This window comes from Penicillium expansum, assembly GCF_000769745.1.
Source record: "Penicillium expansum strain MD-8 chromosome Unknown contig147, whole genome shotgun sequence".
NCBI lineage: Eukaryota > Fungi > Ascomycota > Eurotiomycetes > Eurotiales > Aspergillaceae > Penicillium > Penicillium expansum.
Window position 1 is genome coordinate 230,814 of NW_015971174.1, and position 17,189 is coordinate 248,002.

At 49.0% G+C, this 17,189-nt stretch overlaps 6 protein-coding genes across 6 annotated transcripts; 3 read left to right on the top strand and 3 right to left on the bottom strand.

Annotated features, from left to right (window-relative positions):
- Positions 1 to 229: 229 nt before the first annotated feature.
- PEX2_046310 (uncharacterized protein) lies at positions 230 to 708 on the bottom strand (the record flags this gene model as incomplete). Its single annotated transcript, XM_016741906.1, has 2 exons — positions 230 to 350; positions 419 to 708. The coding sequence occupies 2 exons, from the start codon at positions 706 to 708 to the stop codon at positions 230 to 232; spliced, it is 411 nt and encodes a 136-aa protein (XP_016603136.1).
- A 307-nt stretch (positions 709 to 1,015) lies between these two features.
- Positions 1,016 to 3,249, top strand: pex8 (putative peroxisomal membrane protein Pex17; the record flags this gene model as incomplete). Its single annotated transcript, XM_016741907.1, has 4 exons — positions 1,016 to 1,089; positions 1,156 to 2,153; positions 2,208 to 2,656; positions 2,707 to 3,249. The coding sequence occupies 4 exons, from the start codon at positions 1,016 to 1,018 to the stop codon at positions 3,247 to 3,249; spliced, it is 2,064 nt and encodes a 687-aa protein (XP_016603137.1).
- Positions 3,250 to 3,424: 175 nt separating this feature from the next.
- Positions 3,425 to 4,397, bottom strand: PEX2_046330 (protein-S-isoprenylcysteine carboxyl O-methyltransferase; the record flags this gene model as incomplete). Its single annotated transcript, XM_016741908.1, has 2 exons — positions 3,425 to 3,510; positions 3,572 to 4,397. 2 exons carry the CDS (start codon positions 4,395 to 4,397, stop codon positions 3,425 to 3,427), a joined length of 912 nt encoding a protein of 303 aa, XP_016603138.1.
- Positions 4,398 to 4,738: 341 nt separating this feature from the next.
- On the top strand, positions 4,739 to 5,519 carry PEX2_046340 (sugar O-acetyltransferase; the record flags this gene model as incomplete). Its single annotated transcript, XM_016741909.1, has 3 exons — positions 4,739 to 4,899; positions 4,986 to 5,382; positions 5,442 to 5,519. 3 exons carry the CDS (start codon positions 4,739 to 4,741, stop codon positions 5,517 to 5,519), a joined length of 636 nt encoding a protein of 211 aa, XP_016603139.1.
- Positions 5,520 to 6,276: 757 nt separating this feature from the next.
- Positions 6,277 to 14,463, top strand: PEX2_046350 (uncharacterized protein; the record flags this gene model as incomplete). Its single annotated transcript, XM_016741910.1, has 11 exons — positions 6,277 to 9,834; positions 9,891 to 10,052; positions 10,105 to 10,255; positions 10,312 to 10,889; positions 10,941 to 11,044; positions 11,101 to 11,300; positions 11,368 to 11,925; positions 11,977 to 12,028; positions 12,080 to 14,196; positions 14,255 to 14,314; positions 14,378 to 14,463. The coding sequence occupies 11 exons, from the start codon at positions 6,277 to 6,279 to the stop codon at positions 14,461 to 14,463; spliced, it is 7,626 nt and encodes a 2,541-aa protein (XP_016603140.1).
- A 414-nt stretch (positions 14,464 to 14,877) lies between these two features.
- Positions 14,878 to 17,051, bottom strand: PEX2_046360 (pseudouridine synthase PUS2; the record flags this gene model as incomplete). Its single annotated transcript, XM_016741911.1, has 4 exons — positions 14,878 to 15,115; positions 15,188 to 16,417; positions 16,475 to 16,670; positions 16,730 to 17,051. The coding sequence occupies 4 exons, from the start codon at positions 17,049 to 17,051 to the stop codon at positions 14,878 to 14,880; spliced, it is 1,986 nt and encodes a 661-aa protein (XP_016603141.1).
- Between the last annotated feature and the right edge of the window lie 138 nt (positions 17,052 to 17,189).

Genomic DNA, 17,189 nt, shown 5'->3' on the forward strand with positions numbered 1-17,189 from the left:
CATAATAGCATGGCTACTTTGATGCGTGGCGACGGCGTTATCTGAGATATCAAATCCCATTTGTATCATAGGAAATTTTCGGGCATTTCGAGGTCTCCTGATTCTTTGTCGACGAGACTGTTTGTGTAGATTGGTTGGACATATTCCGAATTCGTAGTTGCCGTCCACGTAGACAGCCAGTATATCTTGTACGTAGCAAGGTCGAAGGGAATAGCAGCCGAGATACCATTCAAAGACCACCTTGCATAGGGAAGCTGGTGACAATAAGAACCATAACATTAACACCACCCCATATCATCGGTAGCAAAGTCGACATCCTGAAATTGCCTGCTTCATACACCGCGCCGAGGCTATCCACCGCAGAAGCGTCAGCTACCTCATAATTACGGAGAGGCCAAGCGTCAAGCAACCAACTTACACAACTCCAATTATACTCCCGGCTAAAAGCGACTCAAACGCTGCGATAAAAATGTACACCAACGGCACAATCCATATCACATTGCAGTGTCGGAAATGAGTCAGTACTGCGCACCCAGCAACAGCGAGGTGTGTTGCGCTGTAGAATATCAGCGTCCAGAAAAGTGTGAAGCGCCAGATGTCCTTCGTGTAGTATAGGTAGTATGCTTGTTGATGAGTTGCCGGCAGGGGAGAATACAATGACGGAAACGAAGGCACTTCGTAGTTAATCGGGACGCGGTTGTTGGCCATGGATGAGGTAGCTGCGCCGGTTCAGCTGCAGCGAAGATCAATCATCGAAGCATGACACGTGAACGGAGATAGTCATTCAATGACCATATATGATTTGCACGCGTATAACAAAAAAAGGCAAGAGACCCTCGGAGATGACGATGCTTGTTTGCACTGTTTGTCTTCATGTCATTGGTCAATATTGCGTAGACACCCCCGTATTTGGCTCTGGAGCCGGACCTCGGCTTCTCCGCGGTTGATCATCTCACTTCCCTGGGCGATGTAGAGCCGCTTGTCTGGGAGCATCCCTATCACATCCAGTCTTGAAATGGCCACGGAACGATCTCTGGCTACGCTGCTGCGGTCGCTGCAGGCGACTTCCAGCTTCCATGACGCCGCTTCGTAAGTGTCACATACCCCCAATCCAATTGGGGAGGTCAATGTTAGGCTAATGACACACCAATTCAGTCTTCTACCCACGGCTACAAGTTTCCTGTCAATGTTAGGGAATCCTCTAAATCTGACACTTCTTTCATCACAACTCCTCACTGCGCCTTCACTCTGGAGCCACCCCGTCGACCTTCACTCATGTCGCAAGATCCTAAGCGTCTTCAACACCGCCGCCATCGCTGTCTTGCAAAATGATACCACCGACGAACCCCGGATACCATACGGGCGGAATAGGAAGATTGAGTATGAGGCATGGATTAGGGCGGTTGCGGAGGGCGCCGATGATAAGTCCCCGCGGTGGAGACATATGCTTCTACTAGGCGGGATCTTGATGGGATTTGAGGGACAAAACCGGCGGGGCTTACCACGGCATATTCGGGTGAAACTCGAGTCAGCACTTTCGAGAGCGGCGCAATTAGCGCTAGAGGAGCTTGGTCCTGAGACTGGGATTGATGGACAGTGCATCACTATGGTCTTGAACTATACCTTTGAGCTTCTGTCAGACCTCGAGAGAAGCAAGCTAGATTATGATCGCTTGCTCCCGGCGATGATTAAATCGGCGTACTTGTCTTCGGAGGGCCTTGAGGGTGGCTATTTCTTGGGATCTATTGATCAGGACGTTGTCGAGGCTCCCGGAAAGCAGTTTCGCTGGTCGTCCAACTCCCCCACGTTTGGTATTGTCTCGGCGGTAGCTGCTCGCCCGCTTGTGTCCACCCTGGGGCCTTTGTCTCGTCTTATCGCGCATTCTGTTGATAATGTTCGGGATCCGAGAATCGTTGGGCAGACCGTTGATTACCTGGCGGGCTTCGTTCGGACGCTCATGGTTCAATGGCGGCAGAATAAATTGTCTGAAATTGATGTTGCGGAAGAGATGGAGTTCCTGGATGCTGAATCCCGGGAAATCACACTTCCTGCGCTCTGGAAGATGTTGCGGAATTGCTTATATTCGGTGGTTATTACCCTTCGCGCTGTGCTGGGGAGAACTATCAATGACCCGGCTCTTGCTGCCAACAGTAGTAAGTTACAGACGAGTCGTGATGTTTGCTTTGTACTAACTATATTTTTTCCAGGTGCCCCATACCTATCGATGCAATGTCTCCACATACTTCGCAACATGTATTTCATCTCTTCGCGGCTTGGCCAGAATGCCTCGTCGCAGCAGACATTTGTGCTGTTGGCAGCCATTGACATCCTTTCACAATACCCCGTTCTTGCCGAGAACTTCCTGCGAAGCATTAAGCCAAGCGACATTGGACAAATTCCTGCTCACCCAGTTGAACGATGTCTAGATCTTTTCTTCTTGAATGTGGCAGAGCATTTCCCTCTTGTCATATCCTCAGAGACGAACGAAGAACTATTATTGTCCGCTGCTTTCCCATATCTCGCAACCGGTGCTAACAGTCTTCTGTTGGAGATTTTCGAAGCTGCTCACAGCCTGGTGCTTGTTGTCTTCGCTATTCCCCATAACTCGGAATTAGCTGCCAAACACCTACCTTTCTATATTGAAAATCTTTTTGCCGTGAGTTCCATCCCCGCTATTATACAAATTTAGATTCTAATCCTCTACAGGTTTTCCCCAATAACCTTTCCGCCCGCCAATTCCGTCTTGCTTTCAAGACTGTCATACAAATTACAGCACCTCCTTCTCCCTTAGCAAATAGCCAACCTCTTCTCCCCTCTATCTTGTTGGAAGTTGTTCACGACCGTGCTTTGAACGCCTCCTCCACACCGCTCCCTCCGCAGGGTCCAAATCCAGACATGAGCCAGAGTCCACCTGTCTCCGAGCAGGCTGTCCTGACCCTTGCTCTCCTCGATTCCCTTTCATTCCTCCGAGTCGAAGATCTAAAAGAATGGCTCCCCTTAGCAGCGCAATTGATCAACACAATTTCCGATCGCAATATGCGACATGCTTGTATCGATCGTTTCTGGGAAGCCCTAGCCGGCGGCGAGATGGATGTTGATCGATCCCACTGCTGTGTTACATGGTGGAGCACTGAAGGTGGGCGTGAGCTTGTCCTCTTCGGCGCCGAGACCGCCCCGGACGAGTCAGATGAGAGTGGACCTTACATGAGTGGCGCGGTTGGAGGAGTCGCGCCTGAAAGTAAGCTATAACGATGCCAATGTACATAGCTTACAAGACCGAAGCTACTACGCCTACGGGTGTGATCACTTATACTATATACCAGACTTCTAATCGATCAAATCCAGCTCCATACATTTTCACATATATCAATGGCTTCTTTGTATTTACTCAATTCAATATCTTTGATATTGTAACAGTTTGCGACTAAATACCCGGGATACCAACGGGGGTAGATTTTCTGTACTCAACATACTCGTCACCAAAAAAGGAGATCAAGTAAGCTTCTTCGCCTGTATCCGCATAAGCCAGTTAGCAATGGTTCCAATACGCGAAAACCGATAGACGACTTACGCTTGATACGGCTCGAGAAGAACCGCCACAACACTAGGGAATATCCGACAAAGCAAACCATATTCCCCAACACCAGCTGGGTTCCCAGACCCCACCAGAAGAATCCAAAGTAGCTCGGATGACGCAGATACCGATAAAGGCCAGTATTAACCAGAACGTGACCCTCCTGATGCTGACTCTGCACATGGTGGTTGAAGTTACTAGCAGCCTGTGCCATAGCAATAGTCCGAACAACCTGTCCGATCAACAGAAGCACAAAGCCTGCGACAAGCAGCAGCGAGATCGAGCTTCCGAAAAACGGTTCGGTCACAGTTACCAACCGCCCCGCAGCAGTCTGCCCGGGCCAGAAAAGATGCGAAACAAGGCACTCCACAATGGCAGATCCGTGCGCAATATTATACGCCCATCCATTCGATGACAGCAGGAACGCGGAGACAGTCGCATACCGGGTGTTGTACCGCGCCGTCACATAGAACTCCAGGAAGTGGAACAAACTCAGCGAGGCGACGAAGAAGGGAACGCGCCAGAGTGGAGTTAAGTACACGGTACTGAGGAACAACGACATGCTTGCTGATAGCCCGAGGCTGGTTCCGAGGAGCATTGCGCGCAGCGAGATCCCCGCCAGCGACATCTTGCCGTCTGGGTAGATTGGGGTGTCGGTGTTGGGCGCGACATTTGAGGCATCGGAGGAAGAGGAGGATGAGTTGCTGTCACTGCGATCGTGGATTGGAGGTCTAGGTGGTGAGGTGTGTTTTGAAACGTGCGTGAAGATCGGGGGTTTGTTTGGCTCTGCGCCGGAGGTTGTCGCTGATGCGTTGGGGTACATTCTTAAAGAAATGAGGGTAGTTGGAGGAAAGAGACTTGTTTTGGTGTTTATTAGGTTCGAAGATCGGGCATTTCGAGGGAATTAGTGGAATTTAAATAGTGTGTTGTGGTGAGTGGGTGTTGGTTTTCATTGTCTGAGAACAATCTGAAGAGGGTTGTATTGTTTTGCATCGGCACCTGCGGACCTTTCCCCCGACATGACGAGGGCCATCCCCCGGGCCCACATGGCCTTGGCTTTAGGGCTCTCAGATATCTACGTGTCTTAAAGTACTAGCTGATGCCTGATTTGGTTGTTTCTCCTCTTTTCGGTTTTTGTATATGATATCTATGGCTGTCACAGCCATGTCGGAGCCTACTGAGAAAGAGAAGATGCTTCGCGGGGAGCTCTACCACGCCTTCACGCCGGACTTAATCGCTGCTCGTTCGCGCTGCAAATGGGCTTGTAATCGGTTCAATAAGTCGGACGAGGTACCCCGTAGGCGTCTCGTTGAAATGTGGAGAGAGTGAGTGATACATTTCAAGCTAAGGCTTGGGTTTATACATGTACTTCAATTCAGAAGTATACTGTTTATACTAAACCATCATATAGTATCGCCGACGACAAGACCCCTCTGCCACCAAAGCTAGATGATCCCGCAGCTGATGAAGCTCTCTTCGAGCAGGATCCCTGGGTCGAAGCACCTGTCCATATAGACTATGGGTTCAACGTCAAGCTTGGAGCAGGCGTCTTCGTCAACTTTAACTGTGTCTTTGTCGACACATGTCCCATCACGGTCGGCGCTCGCACATTGTTCGGCCCCAATGTCAGCTTATTCTCTGGGACTCATCCACTTGATCCTGCTCTGCGAAATGGCACTAAAGGCCCTGAGACTGGGAAGCCGATTGTTATTGGGGAGGACTGCTGGCTCGGTGGGAATGTGACTGTACTTCCTGGAGTCACTATTGGTAGGGGTGTAACTATTGGGGCTGGTAGTGTGGTTACCAAGGTATGTCAAATGCGCCTTTTCATAGTTTGATTGTACAATGATGCTGACTTTAGCTTCAGGATGTGCCCGCCTTTCATGTGGCTGCTGGGAACCCAGCTAGGATCATTCGCCGAATTGAAACGACCATGAAAGAATGATTGCCCGTATATTATTCATCAAGTGATAGATATTAGAGAGGTACCTATAGAACTTTATAGTGAGTCATCTATGAGATATTGAAGGATCAATGAAGCTGCGTCTATATGTTACATGGACGTCATGCACGCCTGGTCCAAACAACGATATAGATAATGATAAATAAGTAAAACATTTTTAATTTTCTCTCACTTTGACAAATTGAACCGAATAGATTAAACAATACGGAGTAGACAATGGATGTAATAGATGTAATAGATGTAATAGATGTAAAAGATGTAATGTGATGCCAAGAGTCTAGACTTGATGCACAAGACCGCATAAGGGGCTGTGCACTTTTTTGGCGCTTGATATTCGCTTTATATATAGCTGAAGTAATAAGGCAGTCACATTTGCTACAAACTTCACAGGAATTATATGTATTATTTTTTTGTTATTTCTATGTAAACTGCAATAGACCATGTGCAATGCAAATATGCGATAGTAACCCCCCAGAAGCTTGGTTGTGTCTTTGTTTAAAGAGAGATCGTCCTGTTCGCTCTCCTCCTCCACAGAACAACGTCACTGGTCCTGGCGCGTCCCCAAAAAAAGCTGTCGACCGCTTTATCATTTCTGAGGACTTACCTTCACTTCTCTCCCACTCAATCCTTTTTTCCTCTTAAACTCACAACCTTCCTTTTCTTCAACCTTCATTCTCGTTCTACCTTCATTTCACGCGTCATTTCAACTACCCTGGATCTACTACGCGCAGAAAATGACATGGCTGTACCCCCGCCAGATAGCTCTTACACCCCACCTCACACTCCCTTGATCGAAGAATCTCCATTCATCAGCGACTCCATGGAGGATCTTGATCCTCAGGCGACCCGGAAACGTCCGCGTCTCGACAGTGGAAGTCGCGTCAGTCCGACCTTGTCGTTGGATGGAACCTCGCGTACTGCCTCCATCGCACCTGCCTCAGACATGGATGCGGCCTCGGATTCTGGAAATCCAGCTAACAAAGTCACCATTAACACAAAATCTCCTCTACCTTCCATGGCTCCCGACCTCCCTCCCTCCAACCCTGAGCTCTCCGGTAGTGAGCTGGAGCTCCTACCGGATATCGACACAGCTCCCAATCCTATTTCAGTTTCCTCCTCACCCTCCTCACCCCGAAGTCCTGAAATCGAAGTTGCTGAACCGGAAGACATTAATCAAAACCCGAACAACTCAAACTGGAAGTCACTGGGCCAAGTGGTGCGGGATCAAGATGAGCCCGAAGTGATAGAGATCCAGGACGTGCTTCCTCTTTCCGATTCGTTCCCTAAAGTACACAATGAGATGACACCCAAAGAGAACTTCAAGGCGCTTGGTGATATGCTTGAACATGGTAAAACAGTACTCCACCCAACGACCCTTGGTCATATACTAATTCAGCGAACAGGTCACCCACGGGAAGGCACAGCGCTTGTTGCGATACAAAAATGGCTTCATACATGTGTGCATGATCTTGATCGGCTTACAATCGAGGAATTTGCCGCAGATCTAGATTTCTGGGAATATTTGCCCTCCGTCCTGGACCGTCTTTTGCGCAGACAACAAGACCTGCAATTAGATGTGATTGAAGATGTCTCAGGTTTCTTCGAGCAATATCTTCTTGACTATGCTCAAATTGTCCTTCATCTTGTTCGCTTGGACACCGCGCTTCTCCGTGCTGTTGACGAAGATGATGAAGACATCGAAATACCCCCCAGCACCTGTCGACGATACCTCCATAGCTTCCCTTGGATGTTCCATGGCGACCAAATTCCCTTTTTCCGAGTCCTGGAAAATCATTCTCGCATTGGAACTCTCGATCTTTCTGCGCGACTGAAAGCTCGGGTCTCAGCCCCTCCGTTTGATGCACCCGGCGCACTTATGCAATACGCGTCGCACCTGCTTGCATTGATTCCAAAGTGTCCGCAAATCGTCATCATGCTTTCAGCTCCTTTGGTCAACCTGCTCGCATTTTTTGAATGTGACACAGAGAGGAGCCAAAATGGTGGTTCTGATTCTCCCATTGACCTGCCTGGCGATGCAACCAGCCTTCAGCCTTTTTACGAAACGGTTCGAGGAATCGACAAAGTGTACCGAACATTTGTCGAAAAGAAGTCGCAATTGGCCACTAGTGAATTGAGCGATAGTCTTCTGAACCCAATCTTCCGCAGCTACCGTTTCCTTTGCTTCGGTTACTCGGAATTTCTGCTCCAACTTGCCCAGGATTTGTCGATTCAAGTACCCGAGGAGGCAGACGCAGAGCAAGCCGCTTTTTGTATTATTTGGACATGGAAATTCGATACCTTGAAAAAGCAAATCATGGAAGGTCGAATGGAGCTTCGTGTCCATGGTGTGGAAATGATGCAATCGGATCTGGTCAGCATCTGGGGTCAGAATGTATCTCAGAACCGCGATGGGACCGAGTCGCCGTTTCTGAGATACTTGGTTGAATATCTTCGGGAAAACAAGATCCTCGATTATCTTGTGGGCATTGACTCACACCCACAGTTGATCAGCCGCAGCAGTAACATCTTCGGATTTCTGATTGTGACGGCGAAATACACCGACCATGACACGGATGTTATCTGGAAAACCGTCACTGAGAGCCAAGATGATCGCACTGTCTGTGAGGTCATGTCCATGCTCGCACGAACCTTTGCCATGCATCAGTCCGGGTCTAAAGCGTTGCTCTATGTGTGCTCAAAATTGCTTGAGTTTCCCTTGGATCGCTTCGACAGTCGCATAATCGATTTTTGCGAGCAGCTGGTGCCTCGTATGCGCGAACGGCCCCAGGATCGCGACCGGGACTATCGCAACATGTCCGGTGAGGAGCATGTCGATTCTATTCCACTGAAGCTCTGCATTCGCCTAATCCGTGAGAGCTCGGGGGCGAAGGACCTGCCTCTGGAACAAAAGGAACTCATGCAGGGATTCGGAAGCGAGCAGCTGGGTCAGTTCATCAAGGCTGGACTCAACGAAACCGACATGGCAGAGACTTATGAGCGCTGCATTCAAGACATTGGAGAGATGAATGAATGCACCGCGGGCAGCATCCAAGTGTTGAATGCACTAGTACCCCGTGATGATGCACGGGAGCTTTGGAAACTTGCGACCGATTTCGACTTGACGCGCTTGGTGATAATCGAACTTCACCATCTCGTCAGTGAAGACCACGCTAAGCTCAAGGACCCGTCTTTCAAGCATGACTTCTCCTCGCGGGTGGAAATCCTGCGGCGTCTTATTGATCTGGCCCCAGATACCATCACACCTGATCTCGGGAGGACGCTCTGGAAGGATATTTTCATGTCTGAGAACCTGGCTCCTGAGGAACGTCAAACGATCTGGAAAATGATGGTTGATCTCACCAACCGTACCGCCAAAGAGAACCCGTTTCTTGAGCTATGCATTCATAAGTATCTACCAGATGTGCTTCCTAAGGACTACTCGCGCGAGGTATTATGGTTCGCTCAACAATCGGTCCACTACGAGATTCGAATCAAGTCACCTCCCATTGTCGGGGAAAATGAAGTCATATCTATTCCTGGAATGGATCGAATTTGGAACTTCATACTGACGGCACCTCCACAATCGATCGAAGCCGAGGCTATCAAGTTCGCTATCGATAGCTATCTGGACCACGGTATTGTTCGCAGATCCCCCCGATCGGCTATTGACGCTACTCATATTGCTCTTGTCAATCGCTGCGTGGACCAACTGAAGTCTGCCGCTGTCGCGTTGAAACCATCTTGCAATAAAACAAGTAATGGAGATGTTTCAATGGATATCGACACTTCGAATGGCGGCATCGGAACTGACGAACTCATGTTCAGCCGGTCTCTACATTTCCTTCGCCAATTACTCCATGGATTGCGGACTCGGCCACAGTACAGCTCCCCTCGTGGCTCTCCACCTACTCTCCCAGAACGTCCTCTGAAAGGCGAGCCCGTGGAAATTCGATATCAATGTTTCAATGGCGCTTCTACGTCTAAGATCTGTTCAAAACGCATTGGTGGTCTCTCTACGGCTGCCGAGCTTGTGGAAATGCTTATGCAAATGAGTCGATTCTCTAAGTTTACCACTATCCTTGGTGGACAGAAGATCGAGTTACTGCAAGATCCAGAGGCCCTTGTGAAAAACTTGAAGCTCTCTTCAGGTTTACTCATTATTCGAAAGGCTCCTGATGCCCATGAAATCACATGGGCTGGGAGACGGCAGTCTCTCACAGCAGTGGATAGCGAAGTGCTGAAGCACTTCGACGAACTGTATGATATGCTTGACCTCAAGGATGACCTGGCTCGACAGGTATAATCCCCTTAACTCTTATCTTATAGCTGAATGCCGACACTGACATTTTGCAGATCATTGACTTCCTAGTTGTCTTCCCGCCTCAAGTGCGGGCCGTTGAACTTGTTCGATCCAGCAATAATACCGAGAAAGACATGTTCCCGTTGCAAAGACCTTTCAAGGCCTTGTACTCCTTGAATACACTGTCAATGTGCCTCCGCGAGGAGGCTGCAGAGGTGAGTTGGTTGCCTTTGGTTCAAATGATATCTGTGCTAAATATCATTACAGATGTCTCCAGACCAAGCTTTTGTGTCTCACAGCAATCAGGTTCTGGTTGGGTTCCTGACGTCAGATGAACTGTTCAGCTCTCTCTCCGGTAACTCGATAACCACTGTGCTCGCTACTAGAGCCATTGAATGTCTTCTGCTGGCTATATCTGGTATGTCGAAGATTAATCATTGTTCAGTGCATGGGCCTCAACTAATTGTGATCTAGTTTATCGCCCGACTGATGACGAGTCCGTTCTTATTGCTGATCCAATGGCTTTGGTCCGACGCATTCTTGACCTGCTTGAAATTGGCCGCACCGGTCCCACAGATCCACCGGCCGGTACATGCGCCCAAAGTTTGATTTGTAGTTCCTTTGCGGTCCTAGTCGAGGGCTCATTGCGCGACCTTAATGTCTGGAATGCTGTTAAACAGCATGCGCAATTTGATGGCTTGATCCTATCTCTACTCCTGGAAGAAAATCGAAAGCCAATCCGGACCGATATTCTGGAACGCTTGAAGATACTTTGCGGTCCGCTGAAACCGTTCAAGCTGTCAATCAAAAACCCTGACATAGAATCTCCTGCCGCGGAAAATCCCAACCGGATTGACATGCTTGCTACTCTTTGGTCTTCATTTTTGCAAGTGATCCCCAAGGCCGTTGAACATGTTCCACAGTCGGAAGAGTTCTTCAACGCTGCTCTATGGATGTTCCGCACAGTCGCACAGAAATCACCTCGGGACTTGATCTTCAACGAGTACCTTCAACAGTGGAGTTCAGTTATGCTAACTCACCAAACAGAAGAGGTATCTTCATCCCCGGAAGAAAGATAAATACAGTTTACTAATGGTTTTTAGTTTGTTGGGCGTGAACCGGCAGATAATTTGATCATCGGGTTTTCTGCTTTGTTAGAATGGTGTCTAGAATTGGCCAATGCCGCGGGCATCACTTTGGACACTTTGTATGTGTTACGCCTCCGTCTAATCAAGTTTGCAAACATGCCTAACTCGGGTTTAGGAACATCGCCGAGGAAATATTTAATCAGTACCTGTTCCCAGATTTCTCTCCAGACACGGTGGAACATGCTGTCCCTCAAGTTCCAGTCATGCACAGCTATACTCGTTCGAGCCTTTACAATGTCGTGAACTTGTTGTGCAAGCAGAGTGATGGGACTTATTGTCAAGTTTTGGAGCTCCTCAACACAAACGTCCCACGAGGTCAGTTAGCATCACTGATATTTGCCCACTGCATTTTATCTTTACGTCAAACTAACCGCAACTCTAGACTCGCCTTATCTGGAATATGCCTACAACAGATCGCTAATGCTCCGGTCCCCGGAGGGCTATGCGGGCCTCAAGAACCTCTCGAACACATGTTACCTCAACTCCCTCATGACCCAGCTTTTCATGAATATTGAGTTCCGAGACTTTATCCTGAATCTCCCCATTGCTGATCGGATCTCTCAAAAGCTACTCTATGAAACACAGCGACTGTTTACATGGATGCAGGAGACTTGGAGCAAGAGCATTGAACCCTCGGACTTTGTGAAAAGCATTCTCACATACGACAATGAGGAGATTGATGTGACCGTCCAGATGGACGTTGATGAGTTCTACAACCTTCTCTTTGACCGCTGGGAGGCTCAGGTTCTCGATTCCGAAAAGAAGAAAAAGTTCCGGTCTTTCTATGGAGGGCAGCTTGTCCAGCAAATCAAGTCAATGGAATGCGATCATATCTCAGAAAGACTTGAGCCATTCTCTGCAATTCAGTGCGAGATCAAGGGGAAGGCGACCCTTGAAGACAGTTTGCGGGCCTACGTGGCAGGCGAGGTGATGCAGGGAGGTGAGTCAATACTGCGTCCCTAAGGGAGCTCTAATTCTAACGAGCTTTCAGATAATAAATACTCTTGTACCGCGTGTGGCCGGCATGTGGATGCTGTGAAGCGGTGAGTGACAATGACATAGTGATGCCAACCAATTTTCTAACTCCTGTTTAGGGCTTGCCTGAAAGATGTTCCCGACAATTTGATCTTCCACCTGAAGCGATTTGACTTCGATATGGTGCATATGCTGAGAAGCAAGATCAATGACGAGTTTCAATTCCCTCACCACATCGACATGACTCCCTACACCGTCGAGCATCTCTCTGACCCGGAGCAGACCATTGCACCGGATATATTTGAATTGGTTGGGGTTCTTGTGCACACTGGTACAGCCGAATCAGGTCACTACTACTCATATACCCTTGAACGCCCCTCGTCTAGCGGCGAAGCAAATTGGGTTGAGTTCAACGACTCTGATGTCGGCAAATTTGACCCTAGCACAATCGCAGGTCAATGCTTTGGCGGCCCGAGTGAGACGATTCAGTACATGAATGGAGCCCCTAAGAACAAGGTGTGGAATGCATACATGCTGTTCTACCAACGTGTGTCCACAATCGAGAAGTCCAAAGAAATATTCAAGCCAACGAAGCCGGACCTCCCTATACACCTCCCGGTGTCAATATCAACCCAGAACTACATTGCGATGGACAACGAAATGCTCATTCGAATTTACTGTCTTCTGGACCCACAATACGCCTACTTCGTGGGCAGATTGCTTCAGAGGTGGCCAGACATGGCAACGGAAAATGTCAACAAGACTACAGCGGAGTCATTGGCCATCAATGTTGGAATGGATACCATTGAGCAATTGGTCACGCGTACCAAGTATTTCCAAGGACACCAGGAGGTTTACCGCGAGCTTGACGACATGATCAAGAAAAGCCCCAATGCGGCTCAATCGGCGCTTGAGTGGGTCATTAATCGGCCAACGTCAATGTACAATCTTATGATCAAGCCACAGAACACAGATATCCGAAACAAGGGAATTCTGTTGATCAAATGTGCCCTAAAACATCTCCACTCGATGTCAACAAGCCAGGATCTTGATGAAGATGAACGTATCTCATGGCGCGAGCGATTCGATGAAGCCATTCAGCAAATTGTGCCCATGGTGACAGGCCTCTGGACTGAAGTTCAATGCGTTCTTCGAGTTTGGGATGACTACTTTGGCTTCTTATTGGAGCTTTGCACCTATGGCCCAAAGATCATCCAGGTCTTACTCGACCACGGTCATTTTGCTGCCTGTATGGAGATTATCTGGATCGATGAAGAGGACAAAAAGAAGTTGCGGATCCGCTATGCCAATTACGTGCGCCTCTTGAACAAAGGACGTCGGTTTAACCATCTGATTTTGCTGTCATTGTGCTTGGTCTTTTTCAACCACATTGATCTTTCGCTCCGCCCAACCCCCATTGGCGTACAACGGCGGTATTTGAATGGCAAGTTCTCGCCCACCGTCAGAGAAATGGAACTCATCAAGCCAACCGAAGATGATGGATCATTGTCTATCATGTTGAAACTTCTGAAGCATGAGACTCTTGCGAGAAGCCCGGCTACCCACGCGATCATTGAAGTCTTGTTAGACGGAGAGCCTGAGGCTGGTTTTCTGGGTGCGATTCAATCAACACTGGAGAATGGTGCCAGAATTGAACCTGCTGTCCAATGCACACCATTCCTAGACGCAGCCATAACGTTCTGTCGGCGTTGTCCGGACAAAGGGCGAGTCATTGGCATGGTCGACTTTGTTGCCAAGGGGATCGACAGCATTGACAACAGCGGCGGCCAGGAGCATATGGACTTCTTCATGTCTATTTGCCGCAGTACTAACAAGCGGTTGAGCATGGGGTCTGCTGATTTTACCGAGCTTGTTCTTGACAATATCCCGGTCTGGGCTCCGACTTTGCTCATTGATAAGGACGAGAATATCCGTCGCAACATGCAAAATATCCTCGACGAGATGGTCTTCAACGATATGATCGTGGAGGGCAACACAGAGGACTCCGAACAGAATGGCGACTGGCGGACCGCCATCACACGAGAGCAACGCCATAACATCTGTCGTCGGCTGCCGAGTGCCTGCATCGAGCGACTCAAGTCCGCATTCCTGTCTGATCAGATCAGTCATATTGACGCCAGACTGCTTGAGAATATTACCCCTGTGATCAACTATTGTCTGGCTACTTTTTATGACGACTCGGAGACGGACCAGCAAGAAGTTCAACAGGCTAATGGTATGCTTGAGTGTATACACTTTGGGTTCTTGCAGCCCTACTAACACAATCCTTCCAGAACTCCTCTCTCTTCTTAAGTCAATGTCTCTCGAAGAAGTGCCCGATGACGCGCCTTCCGGTATGCTTCAATCTCTATCCCTCGTCAATGGCCATGGAACATCATCTAACCCGACCCCCCTAGAATCAGACGTGGCCTCAGTTGAGGAATGGGACGCAAACTCGGTGATCGCAAGTGATTCCGAAATGGGAGTCGCGGGATCTCCTTAGACGATGATCTTTCCCGCTACAATGTGCTTTTTGTTGTGTTTCTTTTCCATGCGTTCTTGCGATGTCAATGGATTCAGCGAGCACGATGTGTGCATGTGATTAGAGGCAAATTCTCATACCTCACGGATTTTACGAATTCTTGCTGTTGTTTTTTCCCCTTACGATGATTGTGATGGTTACTGGCGTTTTCTTCTGCTCATGATGAGCCGGAGTAGGATTTATTTCTATGAAGGGTGACTATGGACGGACAGGTCATCTACATGCATTTCGCAAGCCTATTTCCGAGCATTGAAATGAAAGAGTTTCTGGTCTCGAGACCGCAGTTTTTGAAAAGATTGTATTCAACGAAGTTCGTAGCGCATTATTGTCCATTTCGTTCAATGATGAAGTAACACGTAGATTTATCTTGTTTGATTAACCCTCTGCCTCTCCGCCAGCTGGAGCTTCGCCCTCATCCGATTCAACTTCCACGGCAGCAAGTGCATCCTGCTGAGCCCGCGGAGCGCCGCGAGTTCTTTTACCAGCTTTGGGGCTGCTGGGGTCAGCAGCGGTAGGTGCAGTTGCGAGCTTAGCCGCGGGAATACCACCAGAGGTAACATAGAGGAAGTAACCCGCAGGGAAGTGATCGATATGGTTGAAGAAAGAACCAAAGCTGTATTCAAAGTCAGTATTGTTGTCTTAATGCGAAATCCAATAAGGGGATTTGATCGGAAGAATATCGTACCCAGCACTTTGCTCCTCCTCCCGGAAAATCCGATCATAGATCTCCCGCTGCTTGAACTCATTCATCTCCGCCTCGAATTTCTGGAAATTTAGCGGTTGACGGTCAAGACCTTGTGTCTTTGTATTGTAAGCGTCGAAGATAGGCCGCTCAAGCAAGAGGCCCAAACCAGGCGCTTTGGGAATAGCAATGCGCTCAGGACCATAGGTCTCATTGATCCGATCAGGAGGGCAACCCGAGCGAACAACCATCGTAGCCATGGCGACCATCTTGCGGATCTGGTGCATCATGAAACTCTGTCCGTGGACCTTCAAGCTGAGCCATTCTGTGCCATCGATGATAATTGGCGTGGTGTTCACCTTGAATGACTTGATGTGTCGTTTCGCGGAGGGGTCTTTGTACGTTTTTTGGACTGTGTAGTTGTGGAAGTTCTTTGTGCCTTCGTAGCGGTCGAGACATTCTTGCAGGCGAGCGATACGTGAAGCGGGCGCGCGGTAGGTGCGTTTCGCGGTTAGGTATGCTGCTTTGATGGACTTGATAGCGTTGATGATGGCCTTTTGGCGGGGGTCCATGACGAAGGGCTTCGGGGCCTCTGCGTCAGCTGGTTGCTCGGTCACAGGCTGTTCACCGGTCTCCTGCTGGGCAGGTTCGTCAGCTGGCACCGAGGTGACTACCTCCTTCTCTTCTGAGGGTTGGAGTGCATCGCGGGACTCGTCCTCGTAGAGAGATTTTTCGACGATGGTGCGGACGTTTTCCGGCAGGGCTTCCAAGATCGGCTTGATGTATTTCTCATCAACATCTTCCCAATAGCCTGCGACCTCTTCCTGTCTAGCTCTGACGGCATCCAACTCGCCTGCCTTGTCGGCAAACTCGACGATTTTCTTTCCAAGATAGGTGCTTGGGTGAGCGGGGAGAAGACAGTGACTTGGCATCAAGTATTCGTAAATTCGAGAATCGCACATTTGATAGCAGCTGAAACTCTTGCTGGTCACTTCGTAGCCCCAGACACGGATTTGGGGACTGAGCTCGGCGTTGATCTTCTGAATGATATCCTCATCTTCGACGATCATCTTCAGCGACACGACATTGCCAGCTGCGTGGACACCCTTATCTGTACGGGCACAACGGACGAAAGAAGATTTCTTGGGATCCGCCGCATTCGCTTTAGAAACTGCGCCGACATTGACGAGGGCAGTGAATAGATCACCTTCGATGGTGCGTTGCTGCTCGTTCCTATACCATAGCTTATTAGTCCGGGAATGGCTATACACCGAACAAGAAGAAACTTACAACTGCATTCCATAGTATCCAGTGCCCGAGTATCCCATCAGAAGGGCAACCTTCTTTTTGGGGCGGCGCTCTTCGCTGTCGATCTCCTCATTGGAGAATTGGGTCGCGTAGATGGGCAAGTTGAGCTCTTCGCCGTTCTCGATCTTGCGACGCTTGGCCTCGGTCTTGTCTTCATGACGTTGACGCTTGTCTATCGCTTGGCGACTTAATTAGTTAGCCGACGAAGAACGGGAGGTTACAATGGATGCGCCATACCTCCATTCCGCTCGCCCCATATCGCGGTTCTTACGCCTTTCACCACCTCCACCTCTTGCTCCTTTGTTGTCGGCCATTGTATCCGTTGGAAGACCTCTGATAGGTCCGTATGAGGTGCAGAAGGGTCGCGCCAGAAAGATCGGTAAAATTGCCGACTAACAGTGTGGTTCTGGGTGGTTTGGGGGAGCGATCGAATTAGAATTGAGCTTCTCGATGCAGATAGGATCCCAAAAAGGTTCCGCTGGTGAATGATCGAGGCACGCATGAAATCAATGTTTCGGGGAAATTTGCCCTTCCACTCCGCGCGGTTCATCTTTTCCATGATCTCTGTACTAGTCCTAGAATGGCCTAGTGGGTGGATAAACCAGACTAGCCGTATATAGTCACATTTACGCCTGAGGAATCAACTTCGCATGTGACGTGAAGCTCCGGGCTTTGAACCGGACCTGCAACGATCATT